The sequence below is a fragment of the Sesamum indicum genome, linkage group LG6 (assembly GCF_000512975.1).
Source record: "Sesamum indicum cultivar Zhongzhi No. 13 linkage group LG6, S_indicum_v1.0, whole genome shotgun sequence".
Lineage (NCBI taxonomy): Eukaryota > Viridiplantae > Streptophyta > Magnoliopsida > Lamiales > Pedaliaceae > Sesamum > Sesamum indicum.
The window spans coordinates 8,093,821-8,118,797 of NC_026150.1; the positions used below are offsets into that span (position 1 = coordinate 8,093,821).

General features: G+C 32.4%; 2 protein-coding genes across 2 annotated transcripts; both read right to left on the reverse strand.

The window, feature by feature from the left end:
• On the reverse strand, nt 1,186-4,767 carry LOC105164065 (homeobox protein BEL1 homolog). Its single transcript, XM_011082620.2, has 4 exons — nt 3,376-4,767; nt 2,626-3,008; nt 2,310-2,370; nt 1,186-2,112 (listed from the first exon to the last, which is right to left on the reverse strand). The coding sequence occupies exons 1-4, from the start codon at nt 4,228-4,230 to the stop codon at nt 1,465-1,467; spliced, it is 1,947 nt and encodes a 648-aa protein (XP_011080922.1). The 5' UTR covers nt 4,231-4,767; the 3' UTR covers nt 1,186-1,464.
• On the reverse strand, nt 19,588-24,753 carry LOC105164066 (BTB/POZ domain-containing protein At1g63850-like). Its single transcript, XM_011082621.2, has 3 exons — nt 24,485-24,753; nt 23,079-24,067; nt 19,588-21,349 (listed from the first exon to the last, which is right to left on the reverse strand). Exons 1-3 carry the CDS (start codon nt 24,531-24,533, stop codon nt 20,408-20,410), a joined length of 1,980 nt encoding a protein of 659 aa, XP_011080923.2. The 5' UTR covers nt 24,534-24,753; the 3' UTR covers nt 19,588-20,407.

The window sequence follows — 24,977 nt, forward strand, 5'->3', positions numbered from 1 at the left end:
CACATGTGCACATTTTTGTTAAAATTTTTGAACAAATTACAATTTTGATACCACTCTTTATGCCACTTTGGAGCCCTGATATTTGTCAGCTTGAAAAAAATAATACCATATATATGGAAAATTTTATGAATAATTTTCCTGGTGAACACAAACAAGAATTATCTCATCATCTTTAAAGATCAAAATAAAAGTTAAGGGTGGGAAGAAGGGTACTTGAACTAAATACTTTGGTGTTTAATTTGTAGTTGGTTCATTTTTTAATGTATTTTCAAATACACTATTATCTTATGTTTTTTTTGATATATTTTCAATGAATTATTTGTTTGTCTTTGCATCAAATAACAATAAACAACATTTTTTGTAGGTGTGTTATAAATTAGTCGGGTGTCATATAATTAAACATGAAAAAAAAATGGGGAGAAAATCATTATAGAATTCGAAAGACAAATAACTGCAAAAAAATAAAAAATAAAAAATGCTCAAAATCACAAAAAAAAAACCGGCATGATAATTGTCTCTAAGACTCATTGCCAGCATTTTTAATCACCCAACAGTCCTTACTTAACAACCACGTGAGATTCACGTGCCTATTTTCATCCAAAAGTTAACAATAATACTGCATATTTTTTCATTTATATAATATTGTTTTTGTCAAGCTGACAAAAAAAGCATGGTACCTGATTGCAAAATGACCTAAAGTGTGGAATAAAAAATTCCGTAAAGCAGACGACTAAAGGTACCGAACCCCCTATCCTATGAGATTAAAAGTGTAATTTTGTCTAACAAATCACATAGTAAATATGTTACATTTGCCATGCGATTGGTCATTCTCATTGAACTATATATACAATGGGAAATTCTAGCCCGGACACGGCTAGCCGGAACCTAAACAATCATGTGGCAAGTGCAATATACTTATTATGTGATTCGTAACAGTTGAGGGAAAGTGCCTAAATCATATAGCAAGAATGATATACTTGCTCTGTAATTGATTTGATCCGGCTAAACTTGATTCGGTAAAAAAATTATACATAAATTGAAAAATTGGATGCTGAATAATCACCAAATTAAATTCTTCTCAGAATTAATTAACCTCCAGAACCTCTTGCTCATGAGCTGCTGTTAAAATATTCTTAACGAAAAGAAACAACAAGATAAAAGGCTAGAATACTTTTGAGCCAATCATTGACTAATCAAGAGTAATTAGCTTTTCTACTATTAAAAAGAAAAATGAAAGAAAGAGAAAAGAGCAATTATTAATCAAGACTAGCTAGTTGCAGCCATATAAGCAAATGAGCTTTCATTAATTGTATGTACCTAACACGATTTAACTGCAGATAAAATTCTTTCCATTCCTAGTAATTTACGTATACTTCATGTAATAATACATAGGTTTAATCTTTCTTGACAACTCCCCGCAAATTTTTAACTTCACCGACAAAACAAGAATTGCTCGAAATTGAACTATCCAGCCAGATCATGAAGCAGCTGTGCGCCCATTAAATTCCTGTACGGTAAATTCTGGTTTTCACTGTCCAAGAGTGAGTACTGAACTGTCTGGCAATCTTCCATGTGGTCTCTAGGGTAGAACAGTGAGCTTTGTACTGATACTGGAGAGAACGGCAAGCTCACGCCACCACCGCCGCCGTGCTGATGCAACCCCAGTGTCAATGACACCCCTCCACCGCCGTAGTTGGTGGGTCCGCCGCCGGCGGAGGAGTGGTGGTGGGTGTATGAAGAGAAGTCGAGTTCCATGGCACTATATGAGTCTCCGGGTCTACCAAAACTGCAGGGATGATTCTGCTGTTCATGATTCTGAAGGGCTGCAGCCTTGCTCTTATTCTTGGAAGCGTTTTTGTCTGTGTTGTTGATTATGGAAGAAAGACACTCGGAATCTATTCTGACCAGTTGATCGTGGGCCGGCTTTTGATCTTTGGTTCTTGAAGGATTCTGAATCGTCAGCCCATGATGATCATGATGATTGTCATCAAGATTGGCGGCGGCGGAGGCGCCGTCTCCGATGCCTTCCTCCTCTTTTTGCTCTTCTAAATACATCTCCTCCACCATGGGTTTCCATAGCCTGACTCTCGCATTGATAAACCAGTTGGAGACCTGAACAAGAAATCAGCAATAAGGCATATATTTTAATCCTACATGACAAGAAAAATTTCCATAAAATAACATTCAAGAAATAATAATTTAAATCAAACAGATCATAAATTTTAATAAGAAGATATAAATATAAATATATTTAAATATATGTACACCCCATTGGTTGTATATATAATTGAAGGAAGAAAGGGACTTGCCTGGCTTCTTGAGAGGCCTGTTTGGCGGGCTAAAATATGTTTATCTACATCACTTGGATACCTGCAGTTTTGGATAAAACTCAGAATACATACATACTTGGAGAGTTGCAAGAAATTAACATATATATATATATATATATATATATATATATGCATCGGCCGGATGGATCCATACATGACATAACAACTATAATGTAGCTAGACAGAAACTAACAAAAACCTGTCATGTGTTTGCAAACTAATGATTGAGACAAGAAGCAAGAACACCAAGAGAGTACTAAAACACAAGTGGGATGTGAAGGGAAAGTAAGATTACGGGTGGAGAAAGTGCTCGAAAAGCCAAGCACGGAGAACGGAGACGGATCTCTCCGGTAGGCCTCGTTGCGGTCTCCATGGATGGCTCTCCATCATGCTCATTTGCTGGAGAGCCCTTTGTTGCCTAAGTGTTTGATCAAGAATTCTAAGTCTTGGAGTCTCCCCTTTCATTGTTCCTGGTGTGGAAGTGTCTTTATCCCCCATAGCCTTCTTTGTGGCCCTAATTTGGCTCAAAATCCCATCTCTCAAGCACCTGAAATGCTTTGACATGGCCCTGGAAGCCATGGCAGAATACACTGTTGCTGCTCCATTTCCAGCTACTGCTTCAAAGGATGACACCACAGCCTTCATCTGATCACAGTAGTGTTTGTACCTTTTATCCACCTAATTAATTAACACCAACATACAGACACTCTGATCAGTAAATTTCATGAAAAAGAAAAAAAAAAGAAAAAGAAAAGAGCCCATTTCAGTTCTTTAAGATTTACAGCTTCGGACAAATGCAAAAGTTGTAAGAGTAAACTGTTTGAAGCCCGAAAATGAACAGGATAAAGGGTTGTAAGATTTAATGAAACTCCCGAATTGTCTCCATGTGGGCATTAATAGAAGATAGTTCAGATTTTAAATTCCCTCAGACTCAGTTCAGTTACCCACCCACCCTTATCATGCATGAACAATATTCAGCAAGTAGTACAATAAAATATACAAAATATTTAATACATAATATATATATGTATGTATGTATATGTACTTCTTCTAGCATTTGAAGCAACTTGGTTTTTCTTCTCTGCAATTCAAGAAGGTCAAGGGAGTAAAGAGACTGCTTTTTGACAGCATCCTCGTCCTGCCATTCACCACTCATCTTCTGAACCTTAATCTTGGAGGAGGACTTGTCAGTTTCCTTTGTTCCAAGATTACAGAACTCATTCAGAAGCTCCTGAGCAGGGCCCAAGTACTTCGAATTCCTCACAACCTGAGACTGATGCTGCTGTCCTTGAACATTCACAGACCTGGAACTCGACGGCCCGAATCTCAAATCCTCATGTTGTTGTCTGAACTCAAAAGACTGTAGTCCTATGCTTGAAGGATTCGATGAGCTCAGAGAGAGTGAAAGGCCTTGGCTCGGCCTTTCATTTCCTTCAAAAGGGAAAACACATGACCTCAAAGACGGATCCATCTCCGCTAGCAATCTGTTGTGGTGGTATGAAGAATCGGGCGAGACCATCAGGGTCTCGTTGGTAGTGTCAGAAACGGCTGTTGTTAAGTCGTGCTGCTGCTTGCTGAAATCGTGGTGATGGAACTCACTCGATGTGGGCTCGTTGATTTCCTTGGAAGATGATGAATGATGACCGGCGGGGTTGCCGCCGAAGGGTTTGCCGCCGAAGAACCCCTTCCATAAACCCGACCCGTTTTCTTGATGCAGGGTCGTCTTTGATGGAAACCCTATCATCCCCCCCATGCCTGCAGTACTCATGTTGTAGATCTCCGGGTTCGGGTCAAAGCTTTGCAACTGGGTCACCAGATGATGACTTGAAGAAGCACCGGAGTAGCAGTATCCAGTGGATGCGATCATTTCCCTTGGTTTCTCAATACTGGGACCAGCCATACAATATATATATATGTATATGAAGATGATCTTCTTGTTCCTATCTAGAAAAGTCAATCAAGATTCAACCCCCATCAATCAAGAAAGCAGAAAATCAATTAATCAAAACAAGAGCATGTCTCCCTTTTGTGTGTGTGATCTTTTGAGCTCAAAAGCTGGAATCTTTGTTGCTTATTCATCTGTATGTGTGTGTGTGAGAGAGAGAGAGAGATTGAGAGAGAACAAGATTGGTATATATGGATGTTTAAAGTGTGAAAAGGGTGGAAGAAATATGGATACGAGGAGGTGGGTGAGGAGCAGGAAGAGGGTTTTTGGTGTTTGTGGGAAGTGTACTCTTAATAACCCAACAAGAAAGAGCACGCCATGAAACCAAACCTAGGAGGAAGGAAGGAAGACAGAGAGTACTATACTGATCATCTCTCTCTCTCTCTCCTCAGAAATACAAGAAAGATACATATAGGTCTTTGATCATGACCTGCAACCCACATTCATCATTTGATTTGCTCTTTAACTTTCCTTTACCTTTCTCTCTCTCTAAACCCAAAAGTAGTCAATGCACAATCATATATATAATCCACCATATGCATACAAAACAGACTTCCTACATCACCCACCCCCACCCCACCTCACCCCACCAGGGGCCCAAACCCTCAATTATTTCACACTCCCACCATTAAAATACTGATTAGAACCATCCAAGACTTTTCACAATTCTTTAAGTATGATTCTTGAATATTAATTAATAAATACCGATGATGAGAGAGTCTCTTAATTCTTCTTCTAGGTAAGTAGTTACAGAGAAGATCATGGTCCTTTGCCTAGAACACCAAGGTACAAGCCGCCACATGCTGTTTTTAATTTCTTCTTGTACTTATTTACCTTGTGAGAGAGAAACATAAAAGCATTTTTCCAAACCTTTACAACCCCACCCCCCTCCCCCACCCCCACCCCCACCCCCACGCCACGCCGGAACAAAATTCAGATTCTTGCATATAAAAACATGTAGGGTGTGATTGTACATAGGGCCTTAGAGCTGGGTGTGTGAATCCCCAGAACTGAAGCTAAACTGGAGTTTCAGCAGGCTTTTTCAGAGGCTTCTTACTGTCTTGTGTTTGTGGGGCAGATTAATTATATATCTGATCAAAATTCAATACAACAGTGAAAATTTTAGTAGGGGGGTAGGGATGGGATGGGGGTATGGGGTGGGGTTAGGGAATTAGATGCCAATTCTGTATGTGCAAAATGTTCCCTAGATTAGACCCTGTGGAGGTGATGAGATGAGGTGGTCCATATTTTCCAACTAATTCCAATTAAAACCACCCTATATATATTAAAGCCCTCCACCAATCTTTTTTCTTACATCTATATGGGACCACCTTCTTTTTCTTTTAATTTTTCTTTTTATCAATGATTGTTGATCGTAATTTTTTATGAGTATTGTTAAAATATTTATTATGACTAAAAATTACAGTATAAGTATTTGTTATGGCTTACAATCATGTCAAAAGTAGTTTCCATGCATGATGGATACTCTAAGATTTTATTGAATTTTATTTACTCATGGTTAATTATCGTAATTTTAATTTATAATCAATAAAGTTATAATTAATAGAAAAAAAAATAGAATACGAATATGCTAATACCCAAAGTATTTCCTTGTTACCAACATTAATTGGTCCGAAAAATTATTTTACTGTCGGTGTTCAGTTATGCCACATTTGGGGTTGAGTTATACATTAATTAAGTCGTTGCATGAAACATGATGTGCGATTGAGTATCAATTATCAAACCTAGAACAGAACTATGCGTCCAAGTCTTAAATAAGTTGTAACAATCATATATATATATATATATATATCTAGATTTTCATTTTTTGTCCTAAAACTTAGTATTTCTTCTACTCTGATTTTAATTATGATTGAAGATAATAATTTATAAAATGTATATATTTAGTCCATTTTTATCGAAAAATATCAATTTTTTGCTTGAAGAACAAAAGCACATGCTTGACATGTGACAATTCTATTTTTCTGTGAAATCGGCATATTCCAGCAAAAGTTGGACTAGATATCACTAGAAAAAATACGATCTTTCGTTATAGTTAAAAGAAAAAAATTGTGGCGAATACAAATTAACTGCGACTCCGCAATGGTCAATATTAGTTGTTGTTTTTGTAAGTGGAGCGAAAACATAAGCTATAGCTAAAACCATGATAAATATTTTGTTAATAGTTAAAGTGGAGCGAAAACATAAGCTATTGATAAAACCATGATCAATATTTTGTTAATAGTTAAAAATCATGGCAAATATTGATTGACGGTGGTAAAAAAATTTAAATATTTGCATTGATTTTGATTTACCGTGGTATTAATACTTATTTACCACTGTTTGTGGTCATTTATACTATAGGGAATATTCAAGTCTTTTGTAGTGTATTCTCTTTTCTTTTCTTTTTTTTTAAAATTATTGTCTTTAATTACAAAATTAAATAAGAATGGACCAAACGTCGGGTAAATTATTTTTTTATTATAAAAAAATATAAAATAATATTTTTTTAATATATTAACAAATGTCAATACTTGCACATATTTTTTTTTAAAAGAAATTTCCGTCGAGTCGTTGACGGAATTAATTTTTTTTAAAATTAAGGCCAAGTTATTGGGAAAAAAATGTGCTACGTAACCCACAATGTTATTGGGCAAAAATATGTTTTTCCAAATATATATAATATAATTTGATAAAATTTAAATAACATTTAAAAACTATGAATTGAATTATTTTAAATTTTAAATAAGTCTTCAAATATTTTTGGTCATGGACGGGGTGTCGCAACCGTTTGTAGGATTAAGGGTGAATTTAATTTCAAATACTTCACATTCAATTATTTTTTGAAAAATTTAATTCAATATTCACAATTATTTTGATCCTTTTCACAGTGTAATGTATCTCATTTTTTATGTTGTAACTATAGGTCATTAGAATCAAAATTGTCAACATAGGATTAAATTAATTCTCAAAAAAAAAAATGTGAGATGTTCATAACTAAATTCGATAAAAAAGAACTAAATATGTAAATAAAATAAGTTAAAGGACCAAAAGCAGTAACCTAGATTAAGTTACAAGATCAAATATATAATTTTTCTTTTTATATTTGTGGCTGGTTGTCTACGGGTATTTTAAATTACTAATTGATATAATAATATGTAATTTATACTGCTTGATTATATATGTAGAAAACTCTAAAATAATCATTAAAAATATACATTGAATTTAAATACAAATATATATATATATATATATAGATGGTATACAGAATTTCAGATATACACGTAGGTACACTTGGGGGTGGGCTATAAGAAGAAAGGTGAGATGGGGGATCACGCGGAAGTCACGTGAGTGGACCTGTTAGAAAGTTAAACTTTTTGTCTGGTAAATGGAAGTGGTCCTGCACTTAAACACCACCCCCCCCCCCCCCCCCCACCACTACAGCGAATTCTTGTCAATGATATTTTTAATCTAATGATTAATCAAGATTGAAGTCTTATAAATAAGTTCTATCATACATATGAGTAATTTATTATAATGTGTATTTTATCTCACTTAATGTGAGTATATGAATTTATTGTAATGTCAGTTTATTGATCGAATTGATGTATTTATCAATTTATTAATATTGATATAAATTATATAATCACACCGTTGATATTTAAAAAAAAAAAATAAAGGTAACAAATTCTTATATAGATTCGGGCAAAATGTATTTTTAGTCCCTCAAAACTCAAATTACGTCTTTTTATAATTTTGGGACTTTTTAGTCATAAAATCACGTCTTTTTAGTCTCAAATAACGCCTATTTAGTCCCAAACAACACCCTTTTTGTCCCAAAATATAATGTCTTGTTGTGACTAAAAATGCATGGTTATGAGTTGTATTTTACTAAAAGCAATACCTGTCATAGTTGTGGTACAAAAAAAACTCTGTCTTTGTTTTATGGGTCTAAAAAAGCATTTTACCCTATAGATTGGCAGGTTTGATTAGACCAACTAATCATGTAACAAATGTATCAAAAGATAACTTTATTGAAAAATTCTTATTCAAATCGGGTCTATCTAGACTACATCAATCACATGGAAGATAAACTCGTCAATTACACGTACACGTAATAATTACATGACAAGTGTCTTGTAAATAATTTAAGGGATGATTACATTTATACCTTCTGACCTATATTTTATTTACCACCCATATCTTTTGAAAAATTACACATTACCCACAAGAACGCCAACCTCATTTACACGAATCACCCATACAATTTGTAAAATTACACATACACCTCCAAAAACATCTACAAAATTACATAAACTATTCTGATTTTTTAACTATCAAAGTTAATTTATGTAAATAGATCATAAATAAAAAATATAAATATAATTATTTCTTAATTAAAATGTGATCAAACCTTGAACAAAAAATTTTGGCCCTTATTGGATGCTTTATGGCATTTTTTTATTGGGGGAGGATGACTTTTCCATGCAGTCATAATATATACAATTAATGGATGATCAAAGAAGTCATAATAATTATAAATATTTGCAGAATGCCCCACTTGAAGAAAATCATTGTACAATAAAGTCATCTTCTTCATTAATTATCCTTAATACCATTAATTACTACAGAAAATGAAACCTAAATAAGATGAGATGCATGTACATTAATGTGGCTAGGATGGTGCTTCCTGCGCTATATATTAAAATTTATTTCTTGTGTAATTCATTTTTTTTTAAATTTAATTATACAGCAGTTCAAGCGTCACATTGCAACCAAAATAATATAAGTGAAATAATATTAAACGATAATTTTATAATTAATTCAATAATAATCTATACTTTATTATTAGGGTTGACAACCTTTTTGGTATATCATATTTTTAGTCTATCTTTTGTTTTTAAATTTTTAATATTATTTCATCACTTTTAACTGCCAAGTTGCCCTCTCTTTCAATTTCCACTAATTTTTAACTTCTTATGAATTTCTTATTATTTTTTTGTTTTTAATATTTTTAATTTCTTTAGATAAAATGTAATTTAAAAAAAATATCCTTTAAAATTTTTATTTAATTATGCATGTTCATTTGAGTATGCCACATGCACCAGTATATATTAACTGACAACAATTTTGATTTTATCATAATTAAGGGATAATTAAATTGATTCTTTCTTCTAAGGCTTGGTGTAATTACACGTCGACTCATTGTTGTCTGAAAATTTACATCTAACACCTCCGAAGTTTATTTTTGTTTAACAAATAAGTCCCTCATTCAAAATTAATCGAATTTACTGATATTAACAAAAAAAATCAGATAAAAATTTATATTTACCCCCTATTGACTAATTATTGATTTATTGTAGGTCAAATATATTTTTTTATGACCAAGTTACTCTCATATGGTAATGCATATGAGGAGGTATATCTTTACCGATATAAGAGTAGTTTAGTTAGAAAAAAATTATTTGACCAATAAGTCAGTAATAAGTCAATAAAGGGTAAATATTAATTTTCATTCAGTTTTTTTTGTTAATATCGACAATTCAGTAAATTTTGACTAACGAATGAACTTATCTGTTAGATAAAAGCAAACTTCAAAAGTACTGTATGTAATTTTCCAAGTCACAGAAAGTTTGCGTGTAATACACCAAATCTCAGAGGAGGGGAATGTAAATTATCCCTAATTATTAACTACAATAAGTATGATGTTACCACTACAAAAATACAACTTTCCATTATGATTTTATTATAATTAAAAATAATAACTCGAGGAGAATAATAATTAGCCACGGCTATAGAATGGCTATTACCCGTTGTTTTTGCAAGTGAAGCTAATAACAATGACACCACGACAAATAATGATTAATCATGATCAAACTTAAATTTTCATATCAATTTTATTTAATCGTAATAAATAATATTGATTTACGACTATTTTGAAGTGGTGGTAATTAATAATGTGAAGGATAGTCAATTTTATTGTAGTGCACTATAAATATTTAGTAGCACATTTGTAATAACAATTAATTGAAGAACATATATAAGGACAATAATTCTTTCTTGTCCTTTGATCATTATTTTACATGTGCCACACCAACTGTTTTTAATGTTAACTTTAGGTACAATTATTTTCATCGTCAATTCTTGTTAATAACAAATATTTGTAATAATATATATGAATGACAACATTAAAAATATCACTATTATATATATATATATACTAACAAATTGAGCAACGAATAATTTAAAAAAAATATATTAAATAGTGTAGATTATCAACGAAAATTTTACTTGCTAGTTTGCTCAATATTGATTTTCAGTATCAAACTTTTTCATAGTTATCGAGTCATTTTCTTATAGTATTTTTTTAATACGAGAAGCAGTAGTCTAAAAAGAGACATATGCAGTGCAATCCATAGATGTAGTTTCAGGTAATGTATTAAGCATCCTGAAAAGTAGGAGAATGACATGCATAAACAGTTGATCCTCACAGTTTGAGCAATTTCATTGAAACTCGCGTTTTCTTTAATGCATTCCAGTTAGCCAGTAATGGTTAAATAGATGCTACCTTTACATGACTATAACTAGAGTGGTCCATCAGCGCATATATCGCATTTTAGAATAGCGTTAAATAAAGTTGCTATGGGTTTGGAGGCATGTCAAACTCATGATGGTGTTAATGCCTGCATTAAGTCGTACGTCTTGGGAAATAGTATTGGGATAGGCTTTGTTATTGAAGTAAGAAGTGCATATGCTAGCTACACCCTTTTTCTTTTTCGTTTTTTTTACAAAACCACAATTATATGATTACGTCAATATTAATAAATTGTGTAATACATCACTTCGATCAATATATAAATATAAAAATAAATGATATAAATTACAGTAATACGAATAACAACACATTTGAAGGAATTCGAATTCATGAAAACACCTCAAACGCTAAACACCCGTAGTAAATAATAATTAACTACGGTCACGCACCAGTTGTTGACCATGATTTTTGCGAGTGTGAATAAAACAATTGTCATAGCTAAGAGCCATAATAAAAATATTAGTCACGGCAAATAAGTGGATAAGTAAATTTTTGCAATAGTTATATTTAATCATAATTAATAATAATTATTTATCCAAACTTTTAATATATAGCTATTAAAAGAGTAGTCAATAGTAATTTTTTTTTTCTGGTAGAACTTGTTCATGGGATCTCCAAATTGTTCTTTAGAAAATCTAGATTTTATTGCAATACATTAATATAATTAAAAAATATAAAATAAAAAAAATTATAATAAATTGATATAAAATACGGGCAACGCTCACACTTTGGGAGAAATTGAAACCATAATATTACACTAGTTCATGGAACCAACTAGTTCTATATTATGCTTACATGCCCTGCAACCAATAATGTGACAAATTAAAGTATTTTTATTCCCTTTATTTGGAAATATATATACAATACATGACATGACCGACAATAATGGATTGGTATCTTAATCATCAAATTGGATGTATTCATTCTTAGTTTATATATATATATATATATATATATATATTATACTAAAAGTGCAAGCTTCTTTTTGGATCAATTTTTAGTAAGGTAAATTACAATGAGTGTTATTTAAGGTTTGGTATAATTATAAATACATTTTCGTTGTTTAAAAAATTAATAATAAATATTTTTTTATATTTGATGAAATTATATAGTATTTGGATAGATATTCAAAATTTTCGACTTTGCCCTTATTGTAATTTTTTTAAAAAATAGGGTGAGTTAGATGGAAATTTTTGAAAAATTGTAAAAAAAACTGATATCCACTTAGTCCATAAAAAAATTTCAAATATTTTTTTTAGTAATAAGTAAACATATAATTCATAATAGTCCGAAGGGCATTTTGGCCAATTTCACCACAGAAAATGGATGAAAACATAACGGAGACTAATGGATTCGGGTAATTATTGGGCGATTATTAAAATTAATAGGCTATTAATAACTTTTCAAACAACAAGAGAGTATTTATAATTATACTAAACATCAATTAAAAAAAAACTTGCTGTAATCTATCATTTTAAGTGTGCATGCATGTTTATTTTGCTTTAATTATTTGTTTGATTTATCAGGCTATGATTACTTGAGATTTCATCTTATCTCATTTCAGTCGGAAAAATAAAATAAAATATGTGTCTAAATATAAAATAAAAGTGTAATAATATTGGTATATTGATGTAATATTACAATTAAAAGTGTTATAAGACAAGGAAAAAAAATGCAATGACTATAATTCATCTGATCATAATAATGAAATATGTTTGAAATCCATTTTTAAAAAAAATTCTCACAAGAAACCGCATGTTCAATCGAATATATATATATATATATATGTATATGTATATTTTTTTGTTCTCCTGCAATTATTTTGTAGGATTCGAACAACATGTGACCGTTATGTTTAGAATTTGTCACTTAATTTGTTGGGGGTTTTCTGTTTTGTAACTTTCTTGAATTACCATTTGTATCCACGATTTGAGGAAAGAAAGAGCAAAATACATTGAAAGTGATGATGATCATGATCATGCAAAAACAAAAACCTAATGATCATGCAAGTTTGTTGCAACTGAGGTCTTTCTTTTAAGGTCTCCATCTTTGTTAAACCTCAATCAAAAAGCTGGCAAACTCTTTGTTTAGGATGTTTTTTAAACTTGGGTCAGGATTCGCTGGATTCGATTGAATACTTAATTAATTTATCGACTGTCGATTATCAATAGTTTCTATTATAAAATGTGGACACATGTATTCGTACATATTCAGACACGTGTTACTCTTATAAATGTCATTCTATACGTATGTATTTAAAATTTTTGAGATTTATTTTTCGACCCCACTTGATTATTTTAGAACCTCTTTTGTCTTGAGATGTTTGAGTTCGAGATCACCGCAGTCTGATGTGAACCTTAATCACGGTGAACTCATCTTGCATATATGAAAAGTGAGAAGAGAGGAAGTTCCATAATTCAAAAAGGAGGCCCGAGCTCACAAGCCCGTTGGACAATACTAGCTAGTTAAATATATCCATATACTGCAAGTTGCAAGTTCATTGGACGCAAGGATTGTCACCAGACTTATCAAGTACATTCTGAAATTTGACTATGAACAATTCGTTGGAAATGGACATCCAATGAATACACTTGAGTTTTTTAATCAATACTTATCTTATCATTCGTGACAGAAAAAAAAAAGACGAATAGTTTATGAATCGTGGGTGTAAATATATTTATCCTAATATATATTTAGTCCAAAATGTGATGGAAGATAGTTTTCAGACAAAGTGGCTGCACCGCAGGCAACCTTTTCGACTGTGCGAAACAAATAATATTTTGTCGTGGAGGAGTAATAGAGTATTATAAACTAAATTTGTACAGTGTGAAATTGCAACGTAGTTCCTTAATTTAATTAAGTTGATAGAGATTAGAGATATTTATTTCTTAATAGCTTAATCCATAATTGTGTCAGAAAATGTATCCATCCAGAATTAATTAACTAATTTTAACTGATAATGATGTAGCATATAAATTTGACAAATACGTAAGAAATATGAAATTTGCAACAACAATTCAAAAAAGTAAAGCTTCACTTATATTAAAAAAAAAATAGGATTGATTACATTTAGACCCCTACTAAAAAATATAAAATTATATTTTTTCTTAAAAGAATTTTGAAACTATATTTATATCCTTTCCGAAAATTTATTATTTACATCCGACCCTATTTTGTTATATTTGGACAAGAAATGCTGATGTTAAGAAAATAAGTTGCAAAAATAGTTTATTTAACCCCTCATTTAACTTCTTTATGTAATAATTTTGTACTTGTGAAGGGAAAAAAATACAATAATATTAACTCCATTCTATATATATATATATAAATATGTATTATATTTATCCCTATATAAATACAAAAATATATATAAAAATATTAAATGAGAGGTAAAATTAAAAATTTATGTATCCCTCTTTGTTTACGTCAACATTTCTTGTCCAAATCCTAAAGAAAGGGGGTCAGGTGTAAATAGAGATTTTCGATAGAGGTGTAAGTGAAATTTTTTCAAATTCTTTTAAGAAAAAAAAGTGTAATTTAATATTTTAAGAGGGGGTCTAAATGTAATTAACTCTAAAAAATAATGTACACTTAAATTATGGAGATTCATATTTTTCTTTTATCTACTTTAAGTATAATACTTTCGGATAAACGGTATTAATTTTTAGTTTATTTGAATAGTATCATATATATATATATATATATATAAATATAACTTAATAATTGTTGATAAATATGTGTATATATTGTACTACAGAAGTATTAAGGTACGTGACCACATTATGATTATGTAGTATCATTGTTGTTGTTACTAAGAATAAATATATCATGATACTTTGGTAAGTATTAATTACACTATATTATTATTTCAAAGATAATTAATTAAATATCGTCAGCGCATTCGCAATCTTTCAAACATCTATATATAGCTACGCTCGAGTTTTAAATATTTATGATCGTTGGACCACAACTTGTGTAATTTAAAAAAAAAAAAACACAGACCAGTTTACATATATATTAATTTAATAGTTGATGAACGATATAAAGTGTCGAAAAAGGTTCATAAAAACCCATTTCAATAATAAGAAAAGTGACTAATTAAATAAATGCTTTTATTGATCAACCAACATTCTTGGTTCGGAGAATAGGTTTACTTGATGTGGGCAGGCGTATTATATTGGTTGCAAATGAAGAGTTTTGACGGTTTATTATAAGTTTTAAAGTCTCGTATCCCCAGTGAGATGCTTTCTTTTCAAGACAAAATCATGAGAATCATACGAAGTCACACGCCCCATTGTTACTCTTGATTGAAAATTTTAATGAGAACTAGATTTAGCTATATATATATATATCTATATTTAATCAGTTATGTTGTGAATATTATTGCACTTGTCATGTAATTAAAATTGTACGTTAATCACATTTTTCAGATAATTAAAATTTTATTTTTTGTTCTGTAACTTAAACTCTTTCCACTTGGTCATATTAATTACAGGATTTTTAATTTGTATCCCGTAACTGCCACGTACATTTTCTATTAAAACATCTAACAGAAAGGTGTCGTGTGACTAAAAGTGCTCTTTTTAAAAGTTACGGAACAAAAAATGAGAATTTCATAACCAATAAAACAACAAGTGAAAAGACCTTAAATTACGGGACAAAAGATATTATTTCTCCACGTCGCATATATATACATATAACTATATAAGGACCACATTCATTCATATATATATATATATATATAATAGTTGGATATTTATTCAAACATTTGCATAAAGAAATGGGACATACAATGCACTTGATACACACCGAAGAATCAGACAATTATGTATTGCAAACCACATTAAAATATTGAACACCGATTAAGACAAAACCATACGTGTGCTACTAACCACTCTCTAATCTCATTGTCTTAGCGCACTGCGAATACTATGTTTTAACCCCAAATACCACATTAATACGTTACTCTCTATTTAAATAATAAATTATAAATTAAAAAATCTATCTTGATTATTATAAGTCGTACTCATCATGCATGGACTCCATCCCAAGATGATTGTTCCACCAACGCGCACTCACACACTCTATATGGATAAAATATGTCATCACGATATCTTATGATGCATGGGCATAAATACGGAGATACGGACACGATACGATACAGATACGATAATATAAAAAATTATGATACGACAAGACACTGAAATGGCTATATATAATATATTTTTATTATATATATTCTTAATTTTTTAGAAAATTAAAATATGCAATATAAAAAATATTAAGATAAAATATAAAATAAGCATGTCTTACATCTATGTTAATAGAATGTGATTTCAAATATATATAGGGTTAAATTTATTTTGACCCTCTGTGATATATCAAAATATCAAAAATCCCCCTATGAAATTTTTAATATAAAAAATCATTCTTGTGTTATGAATAAGTAATCACACTGGCTCCTAGTCAATTTGAACCTATTTTTTAAAAAACAATGACTAAAATACCCCTTCTAGTCAATGGTCAAACTAAGTTTATTTATATATAATTATTTTGATTTTTAATATATATAATTTATAATATATGTAATTATTATTTTTTATAAAAAAATTCAAAATAAAAATTATAACCCCCCTATGTATACAATTATGTATATATAATTCAAAACAACCTAATATTTTTTGAAATTATAAAAAGAAAAATCAAAACATGTCGGACATACCAACAGGCGTGTCGATGCCGTGTCCTTTTTTTTCTTTTTCTTTTTTTAATTTTCGGACATGCCGTTGCCGTGTCGGAGGCGTGTCCGAGCATCGTCCATGTTCAATACTGCATTTAGTAATTTTTCAAAATATCCGTGTATTATATAGGACATCCTTAAATTTATGAAGTCTTTTATTTTTTTGACAAAAAATATTGGTTTCTGTTTTTTAGGATAGTTGGAAATATGAATAAATAATTTTGGAAAGTTTATCTGGCGCGCACATCCCGATATTTAAATTAATTTAAATTTTATAATTAAGATTCAATACTAAAGAATTAAAAGAGTATAAATTGTGTGTGCCTCAATATTCACCCAAAATTTTATTTTAAATTGAATTTGATCCAACCTATTAGGGAGAGTAAATTGGTTCAATTCAAGAAAACTTAATTTGAATGAAATAGAAAGTATTTACGATGGTTGGAGGTAAATGCGAGATATACTTGTAATATCTAAATTAATAAATTAACCAATCATCTTGATTCTTGACCGTAAAATCATAATCTGGAGTTGTTAAAACAAGCACTTTCTTTTGACTTGAACTCAAATCATTGGACTGTCCCTTATAGGCTCTGTTGACTCCTTCTCTCTTGATTGCTTGTCTGCATCAATCTGTAGTGTGTGAACTCTTGTTAACTGAACTTTTCCCTCTTTTATTTTAGGGATAATTACACTACCCTCTCTTGAGGTATAATGTAATTATACTTAAACTCCCTATAGTTTGGAAAATTATATCTAGCCTTCTTAAGGTTTGCTTATATCTAACAAATAAGTCCCCCCATTAGTCAAAACTCACCTAATTTCCTGATATTAACAAAAGGATTGAAAAAAGAAAATTTATATTTACCCCCAATTGACTTATTACTCATTTATTGCAGGTCATATACGTCTTTTTATGATCAAATTACCCCAATACGTCTTCACTCGTTAATGCATGTGAGAAAGTATATCTTCACTATTACAAGGGTAGATTAGACCCAAAAAGAATATTTGACATGCAATCAATCAGTAATAAGTCAATAGTTTTTGGTTTAATATCAACAAATTCAGTGAATCTTGACTAACAAATGAACTTATTTGTTAGATAGAAACAAATACAAGGAGTGTTAGATATAATTTATCAAATCATAAAGGGTGTAAGTGTAATCACACCATACATCAGGGGAGGTGAGTGCTATTATTTCTTTATTTTAATTATCAAGAGAGTACTTATTTCTTTATTTTAACTGTCAAGAACTTATATTTTTTTTTTAAAAAAAAAAAAGTAAAGAAACCTAGGAGAGATTAACAAATCAGAATATTAATTAATTAATTAACTAATTAATGGCAAATCAAAAGCAGTTTCTTAGAAATTCATGAGAAGTTATCGTTGAAGAAACATTCTTGTACAATGGACAAAACCTAATTAATTAATATTTTTGTCTTTTTGGCTAACGAATCGACATTATCCTAAACATTTTTATAATACATGGACTAATAAATAATTAATGAGTTGGTTTTGGAATTTATAGCTTGTTTTTAATTGAGAATTATCATAATTAATTATGTCATTATACTGAAATAAAACAAACTACCGTCCCACTCTTATTCTTTTTCACATTTTCTCTTAGTTGGAAAATTTTGGTTCGGATCGAGTTTTGTCATATTAAATTATATGAAAATTTAATTATATTAAGTACGTAATTCGTGTACCATCTAAACAGAATAATTACTTATATTACATCATGAATTTCAATATTAACAGTTGCAAATGTCAATCAACATATAAGTTATTAGTATTATTTAATAATATAATTACACTCTCCTTCCTTAAGGTTTGGTGTAATTACATGTAAACCCTCTGTGATTTGAAAAATTATATTTAACACACCTGAGATTGGCCTCCATTTAACAAATAAGTCCTTCAATTAATCAAAATTCACCGAATTTGCTGATATTAACTAAAAAGATCTATATCACATAAATCTTTTTATGATCAAATTATTCTCATATGTTTTCATGCATTAACGCATGTGAGGAAATCTATTTTCACCATTACAAGGGTAGTTTAGTTTATAAAAAAAATTGTTTGACCTGCAATAAGTCAGTAATTGGTCAATTAGGGGTTAATATAATTTTTTTCTGAATTTATTGTTAATATCAATAAACTCGGTGAATTTTGACTAACGGAAAGATTTATTTATTATAGGTAAGCAAACATTAGGATTGTTAGATGTAATTTTTCAAACTATAAAAAATTTATATATAATTATATCAAATCTAAAAAAATATATATAATTATTCTTAATATTTATAATCAATTATTATTAGAATAGAATAAAAATGTATGTACGATTTCTAGATTTTATATCATAAAGCTCCAATTTCGTCAATACAACTAACAAGAAAAATAAATAAATGATGGGTCATGATCATGATATGAATCCAAAACATTATGGTGGGATTTACAAACAAACGGGAAGAAGACTTGTCCCAAGAAACTTGTCTTAATTTAATATACATATATACATATATATATATTAAATAAAAGGCAAATGATTGGTTCCTCAAATACTCCAATTTCGTAATATATTACCAAGTTGCCATCCCCTGAATCATCAATCGACACGCCCTTTTGTCTGTTGACACTAAAATTTTAAATCAACGGACCTGTGCTGCTTTGACACGAACGTGATTTTGGTTGTCTCCAAACTAGGAATCAACAGGTGAGGTTTCAAATTTTATTATGGATTGTTATTATATTTTTTAATAGTAATTATTAATTATATATAATTATTTGATATTGAAAATTAATATATGATATGATTGTCGATAATTATTAAATATATATATTTGATATTGATAATTATAATCAATTTATTTAAAAAAAAATATAATAGTTGATCCCTTTATTTAAAAAAAACAAATAATAATTAGGAATCAACCACATATAATTGGGTTTCTTTGTCATAAGCATACAACAAAGGGCTGCTAGAATCAAAACAATCACCACCAAGAGGATATCTAAAGCATTCTTGTCTAAAGAATCAATCACTTTATGAAAGATGAGAAACAACAGTGCTAGTTTAAAGACAGACATTAGAGAGAAGTTGTATTAGGAAGATGGAAAGAAAGCCAAGAACAACCAAAGATTAAGACATCTACATACTGTCACACGAACAGATCGATTGGCTAAGCTAAAAGCACATAAGTGTAGGCGAACTTTTAGCAACCAAGATCGGAGGGAACTCCGCAAGCTCATTGACAGCACCGCAGCTTTACAGACTTGCATGAGATCAGAAATCATATAATTTGTAGCTATGATGCACCAGACGAACCCTAGCACGATCAATCCACATGACGCTACTGTAACTTAAGTTTGTCGTATGGACTAGGATTAGATCAATCTCACCTGCGGTTGGAGTTTGTTGTTTTAACTGGCTTTTATCTAGGCCCCATACTGCAGTTCCAACTACCGGTATGTTTTCTTTCAGAATAAAAAATGAAAAAAACCAAACAAATGGCTCTGTGGAGTAGGAACAACAAGCAAATGGTCTGAGTGATAAAGAATCAAGATACTCATCAGAGCCTGTTTCTTAAGTTCTTCTTCCAGACTAAACTTCTGACACAAACCAGTGTTTTAAAAACACCCATATATAAGAATGGACATCCCACTTCAGTTTAGGAAGGAAGAAGTTGCATGAAAATCATATAGCGGGAGTGGGCCAACAGCAAGCACATAACGGAGATGATCAGTGAAGACCGTAAAAAGAACCTCAATTTGACACCTCCCGAAATCATGAGTTCTCTATACTGGCAGCCATGATTCGCAATAGACGAGGCCTCTCAAGTTCACCATTGCGTCTCCAGAAAGCCCTCCTCCACCAAACTTCAAATCCTCTCTGGATATTGGGACAATCATCACCAGCATTTAGAAACCGATCAAACCATGAAAGCAAAATTTCCTGCTGCCAGGCCATTGGCAGAGTTAGTATAGTGTTACTAAGGCCATCCTCAATTAAATGTCGGTCGAGGCCCTTTGAGGCCCTCCTCATCCATCCAAAGTCGTCGTAAAATGGCACCAACCATGTCTGCAAAAGCATGCACCTGGCTTCTTTGGAAGCCAAAAGCTGACCCTTACCGATCCCGACCAACAACCTAGCAGTAACTCTGCTGACCTCGTATCTGTGGATGGCAGGCACTTTAGAATGTGCCTCAGATAAGTCAGACTGTGAGGCCCACATCTTTAGAAAGTCATCAGCAATCTGTCTATCAATCAGTATATCCAACAGCCAATGCAAATTATCTGCCTGTCGTGCTATCTGGCCGACATCCTTCATGTCTGCTACTGCCGCCTGTAGAAAATGATGGCGAAGCAATTTCAGGCATTCATCACAAGCCGAGTACAATGACTCTTTCCTCAAGTCATTCTGTGATGAATTCTCACGTAACATTTTGGTCACCAAACTTTTCATCTCTCTCCTAGCCTTCTCATCTTTTCCTTCAAGAACTATTTGCAATAGCTTCATAAGCACTTCTTCATTATCACTTCCATCCTCAACCCCTGTGGTGACATCAAGAGAAACTCTCTTCAAAACTTCCCCTGCGCCGACTCCTTCAAGCCTAAGCTCTGATAACAATGAAGCAACCTTCTCTTCCTCATCTTCAGCCCAGGGAGCAGCTTCTAAGTACTCCAAGCAAGATAATACTCCCGCATCAAATCCAATTGCCGCTGACACCTATAATAGAAGCAATAAAAAGCATTATCACAGACCATATATCTGGAGATGTTACAGTATGTACAGAAAGCAATCATCTGTGTCTTTATAATTTGCTAACCAAGCCGTACATTTACAGTTCCGGAAAAAACTTTGGGATGGAAAGTTCTGGGAAAAAACCTCCGTATGAACAAAATCAATAAGATGCATTATGTAAGACATCTGCATAGTTATACTTCTGTTCCATCCACAAATTCAAGCCATTACCATAATGGAGATTCAACCAAATGAGTACTTCCATCGCCATCCATGTTGCTATTTTGATGGAAGAAGACACGAACTATGAACAAAGCCCCAATGTTATAAGTAGGTTTCTACAAAAATATCTCTGAAATAGACTACCTTGAGGAATTTAGCTCTGATGAAGTTGTCAGACAGTATTGTGGGCTTTTCAAGGACTTTCTCCAAAACAAATAGACTGGTCCCAAATACAAATCAAGAATGCTATGCGAGATCTAAAAATTGATTGTTGTTAGTCTTAATAAGGAAGTTGACAGCCACAATACCATAACCATTAGCAATTAAAATTTAGTTTTTAGTTTCAATATTTGGAATGATTAAAACAATCTAAGATGCATAGACATAATTTGAGCTCCATAATTTAAATAGTGCCACATAATCATGCATTGTAAAAACATAAATATACAAGTAACTTAATAAAAAATATGAACTTATGCCTAAGTTAAAACGTTTTAAATGTTTAAGTTCTCTTAATGTCGCAAGTTAGATTTGAATAGTGTTAGGTTCTATTATTGATTGTAACTTTGTGTATCAAACATAATCCTGAACTCAGGTGGATGTGAGCAGATCAGACCTACTAGACACATTACATATGCTGGTTGTTCCAAAATGTAGTTACATAACTGTTATTGTTGATGCCAGAAAGATTAAAAATATATCAGAAAACCACAAACTCAATCTTTTACCATACAGGAATTGAGAATCTAATGCTAGTAGTAACGACACCATGGAATCAGCAGCAACGATGAAATGACTGTTAACGGGCACCATGCTAGAGTAGTAACCTAGCTACGTCATTAATTAGTTTTACAATCTGACAAAATTGCTATCTTCTTTCCCCTATCAATTATTGCCGATGCATGCAAGAAAAGTAGTAGTCAAATGTCTGACTCTTCGTAAGGTTATTATCTGAACAACTTTTAATAGAATCTCTATAGGGTAAACAAGCAATTGCAATCATCAAAATTGGATAATCATTAAACTCCACAAAAGCAATATTAGAGTAATCTAGGTACAAGCAAGTCCATCATTATAAATTAAGTTCTAGGATGAGTGTCAAGATTCCAATTGACATTGATTTCATTAAGTTCTAGCAAGCAAGTCCATCATTATAAATTAACTCGTCCATTTCAACAATACATCACCTTCTCATTTGTTTCGGTGATTTTCCTCCCATTTAACTATATGCATCAAATTTTATATTTCCAACAATTCATATATTATAATTCCCTTCCTGTGTGGAGAAACATTTCTTTCAAATCACAAGATACAAGCAGTTGCTACTATCTTCTTTGATTCCTTTGGCATCTATAGTGTCCATCTCTGTTTTTTCTTCTGTCTATTTTCAACAATTCACCAATACATTGAAGCACACATAACAAATACAATGAATATAAGTAACTCCAAACAAAGAACAGATGATGCACATGCACACTGCAGCATATATTACCTTAAGAATACCGAGCACACGGGGAACTTCCTCTTTCATAAGCTTTCTTCTCAAATCCTTACAATACATCAACCTCAGAGTCTCAATGTAAACCTCAATATCGTCACAATCCGCAATCTCCACAATGTACGGGCCTGAACTTCGCTGCTGCTTAACCCACTTCTCGTTCAACTTCAAAGCAAAAAATCTACTGTGGGCTACCAGGATCTGCCTATGAACGCTAATAGAAACGTTAATCCCATCCTTCGAACTCAAAGTAAGCTTCACGTCGCCTGAAATGGCGTCGTTAAACTGGTTTCCGGGGCTCCTGGATGCAAGCAGATCCATCAGACGCTGCTGCACTAATGCTTGCTTGTCTTGAGGAGCTGGGTTTGCGGCAAGCTTCGTGCTTTGGTGGTTTTGAGCGAAAACAACGCCGTTTGGGACGAGGGTTGTTGCTCTCGGGTGGCAGTCGGGCTCATTTGCCATCATTTCGAAAAGGGTTGGGCTTGAACGGGTTTTATCGACCAGAGGTGGCGGAGACATTGGGTTGAGAAGACCAGCGGTTAGCGCGGAATTGAATTTGCTAAAGGATGACGGAAAATTATCTTGGGTACCGACACTGGCGGCCGGAGTGGGTGTAGCTCCGCCGTATACGCTAGTATTATGAGAGTCCATGGTGGAGGGCGAGCAACGGATCCTCAGATCTGTAGGAGAGGAGGATGGCAGTTGGGAGGGTATTAAAGATAACGAAGTGATGGCGTCAACCGACGGCGGAGGTGGTGGTTTCGAAGCCGAACAGCACCAGGACTTGTCTGGAGAGACCACAATGGTAGTGTCAAGTTTCCGGCTCTGACAGTGGTTTTGAGCTGTAGAAGAAGAAGAAGAAGTAGAATCCAAGGGTTCGTCGGCGGCAGCCGTGTTGGTGTTAGTGGTGATGGTGGTCTCGCGGTAGCGGCGGCGTTTGAGCTTAATGGGTTGGGTTTGGAGCTTGAGATGAGCAGCGGCAGGCGGCAGCTGCCATATGTATGAGAAAATGTGTCAGTGAATGCTTTAGTACTACTACTACTTGGGACAGTGTGTGTTTGTCCTTTAGCTTTAGGGCTCCATTGGCAGCATCATCAGATTTTGCAATGTGCAGACAGACAACGAATTAACAATGGCGATGGACACGAGACAGCATTCAAACACATGAAGACAGACCAACGAGGTGACTCCAATTAATGCAAGAAAACCAAACATTTTGGTTGTGGGGTGTGTGTGAACTGTGAAAATACATAATTCAGCTAACAAGATTGTTCAAAATTCTTGCAAAAGCAGCACAATTCTTTACACAATTGTTCCTTGGCCGGAGAGGTATACGGACAACAAGAGTAGAAATCCAAAAGGGGGACAACAAATCCTGAATGAAGAAACTGAAGACCCACCCAAACTGGTCCCTTTCGATAATGCATTATGTCTTTCCTTGGTGTGCATGCTTGTCCTTACAATACCTGCCGGCTATGCTTTCTCTATACTTATATGGCTTTTGTACACCTTGTTCATATCTTTGGCTATATTGCATTATGGAAGAACTTGATCACTATTTTAGCACCAAATAGAAAGAAAAATTCAGGGCCGTTCAAGAGGATTTGTATTCATATAGGCTCTGAACTGTTGAATCAATACATGACCATATTCTGATGTATGATCCAATAACTGGTAGACTGTATAATAAAATACTCATATGAACAGTATCACCAGCCTCATATACATACATTTAAGTCTCTACCCACTATACTCGTTATTTGGATTTAGGACTAAAAGTTCTTGTTCCAACATTAGGGTTGTAATTTCCATAAATGCAAGATCTTACAATGTGTTTGATTATTTCAACCTACACCAACTGTGTATAATTACATATATTACATTTACTCCATC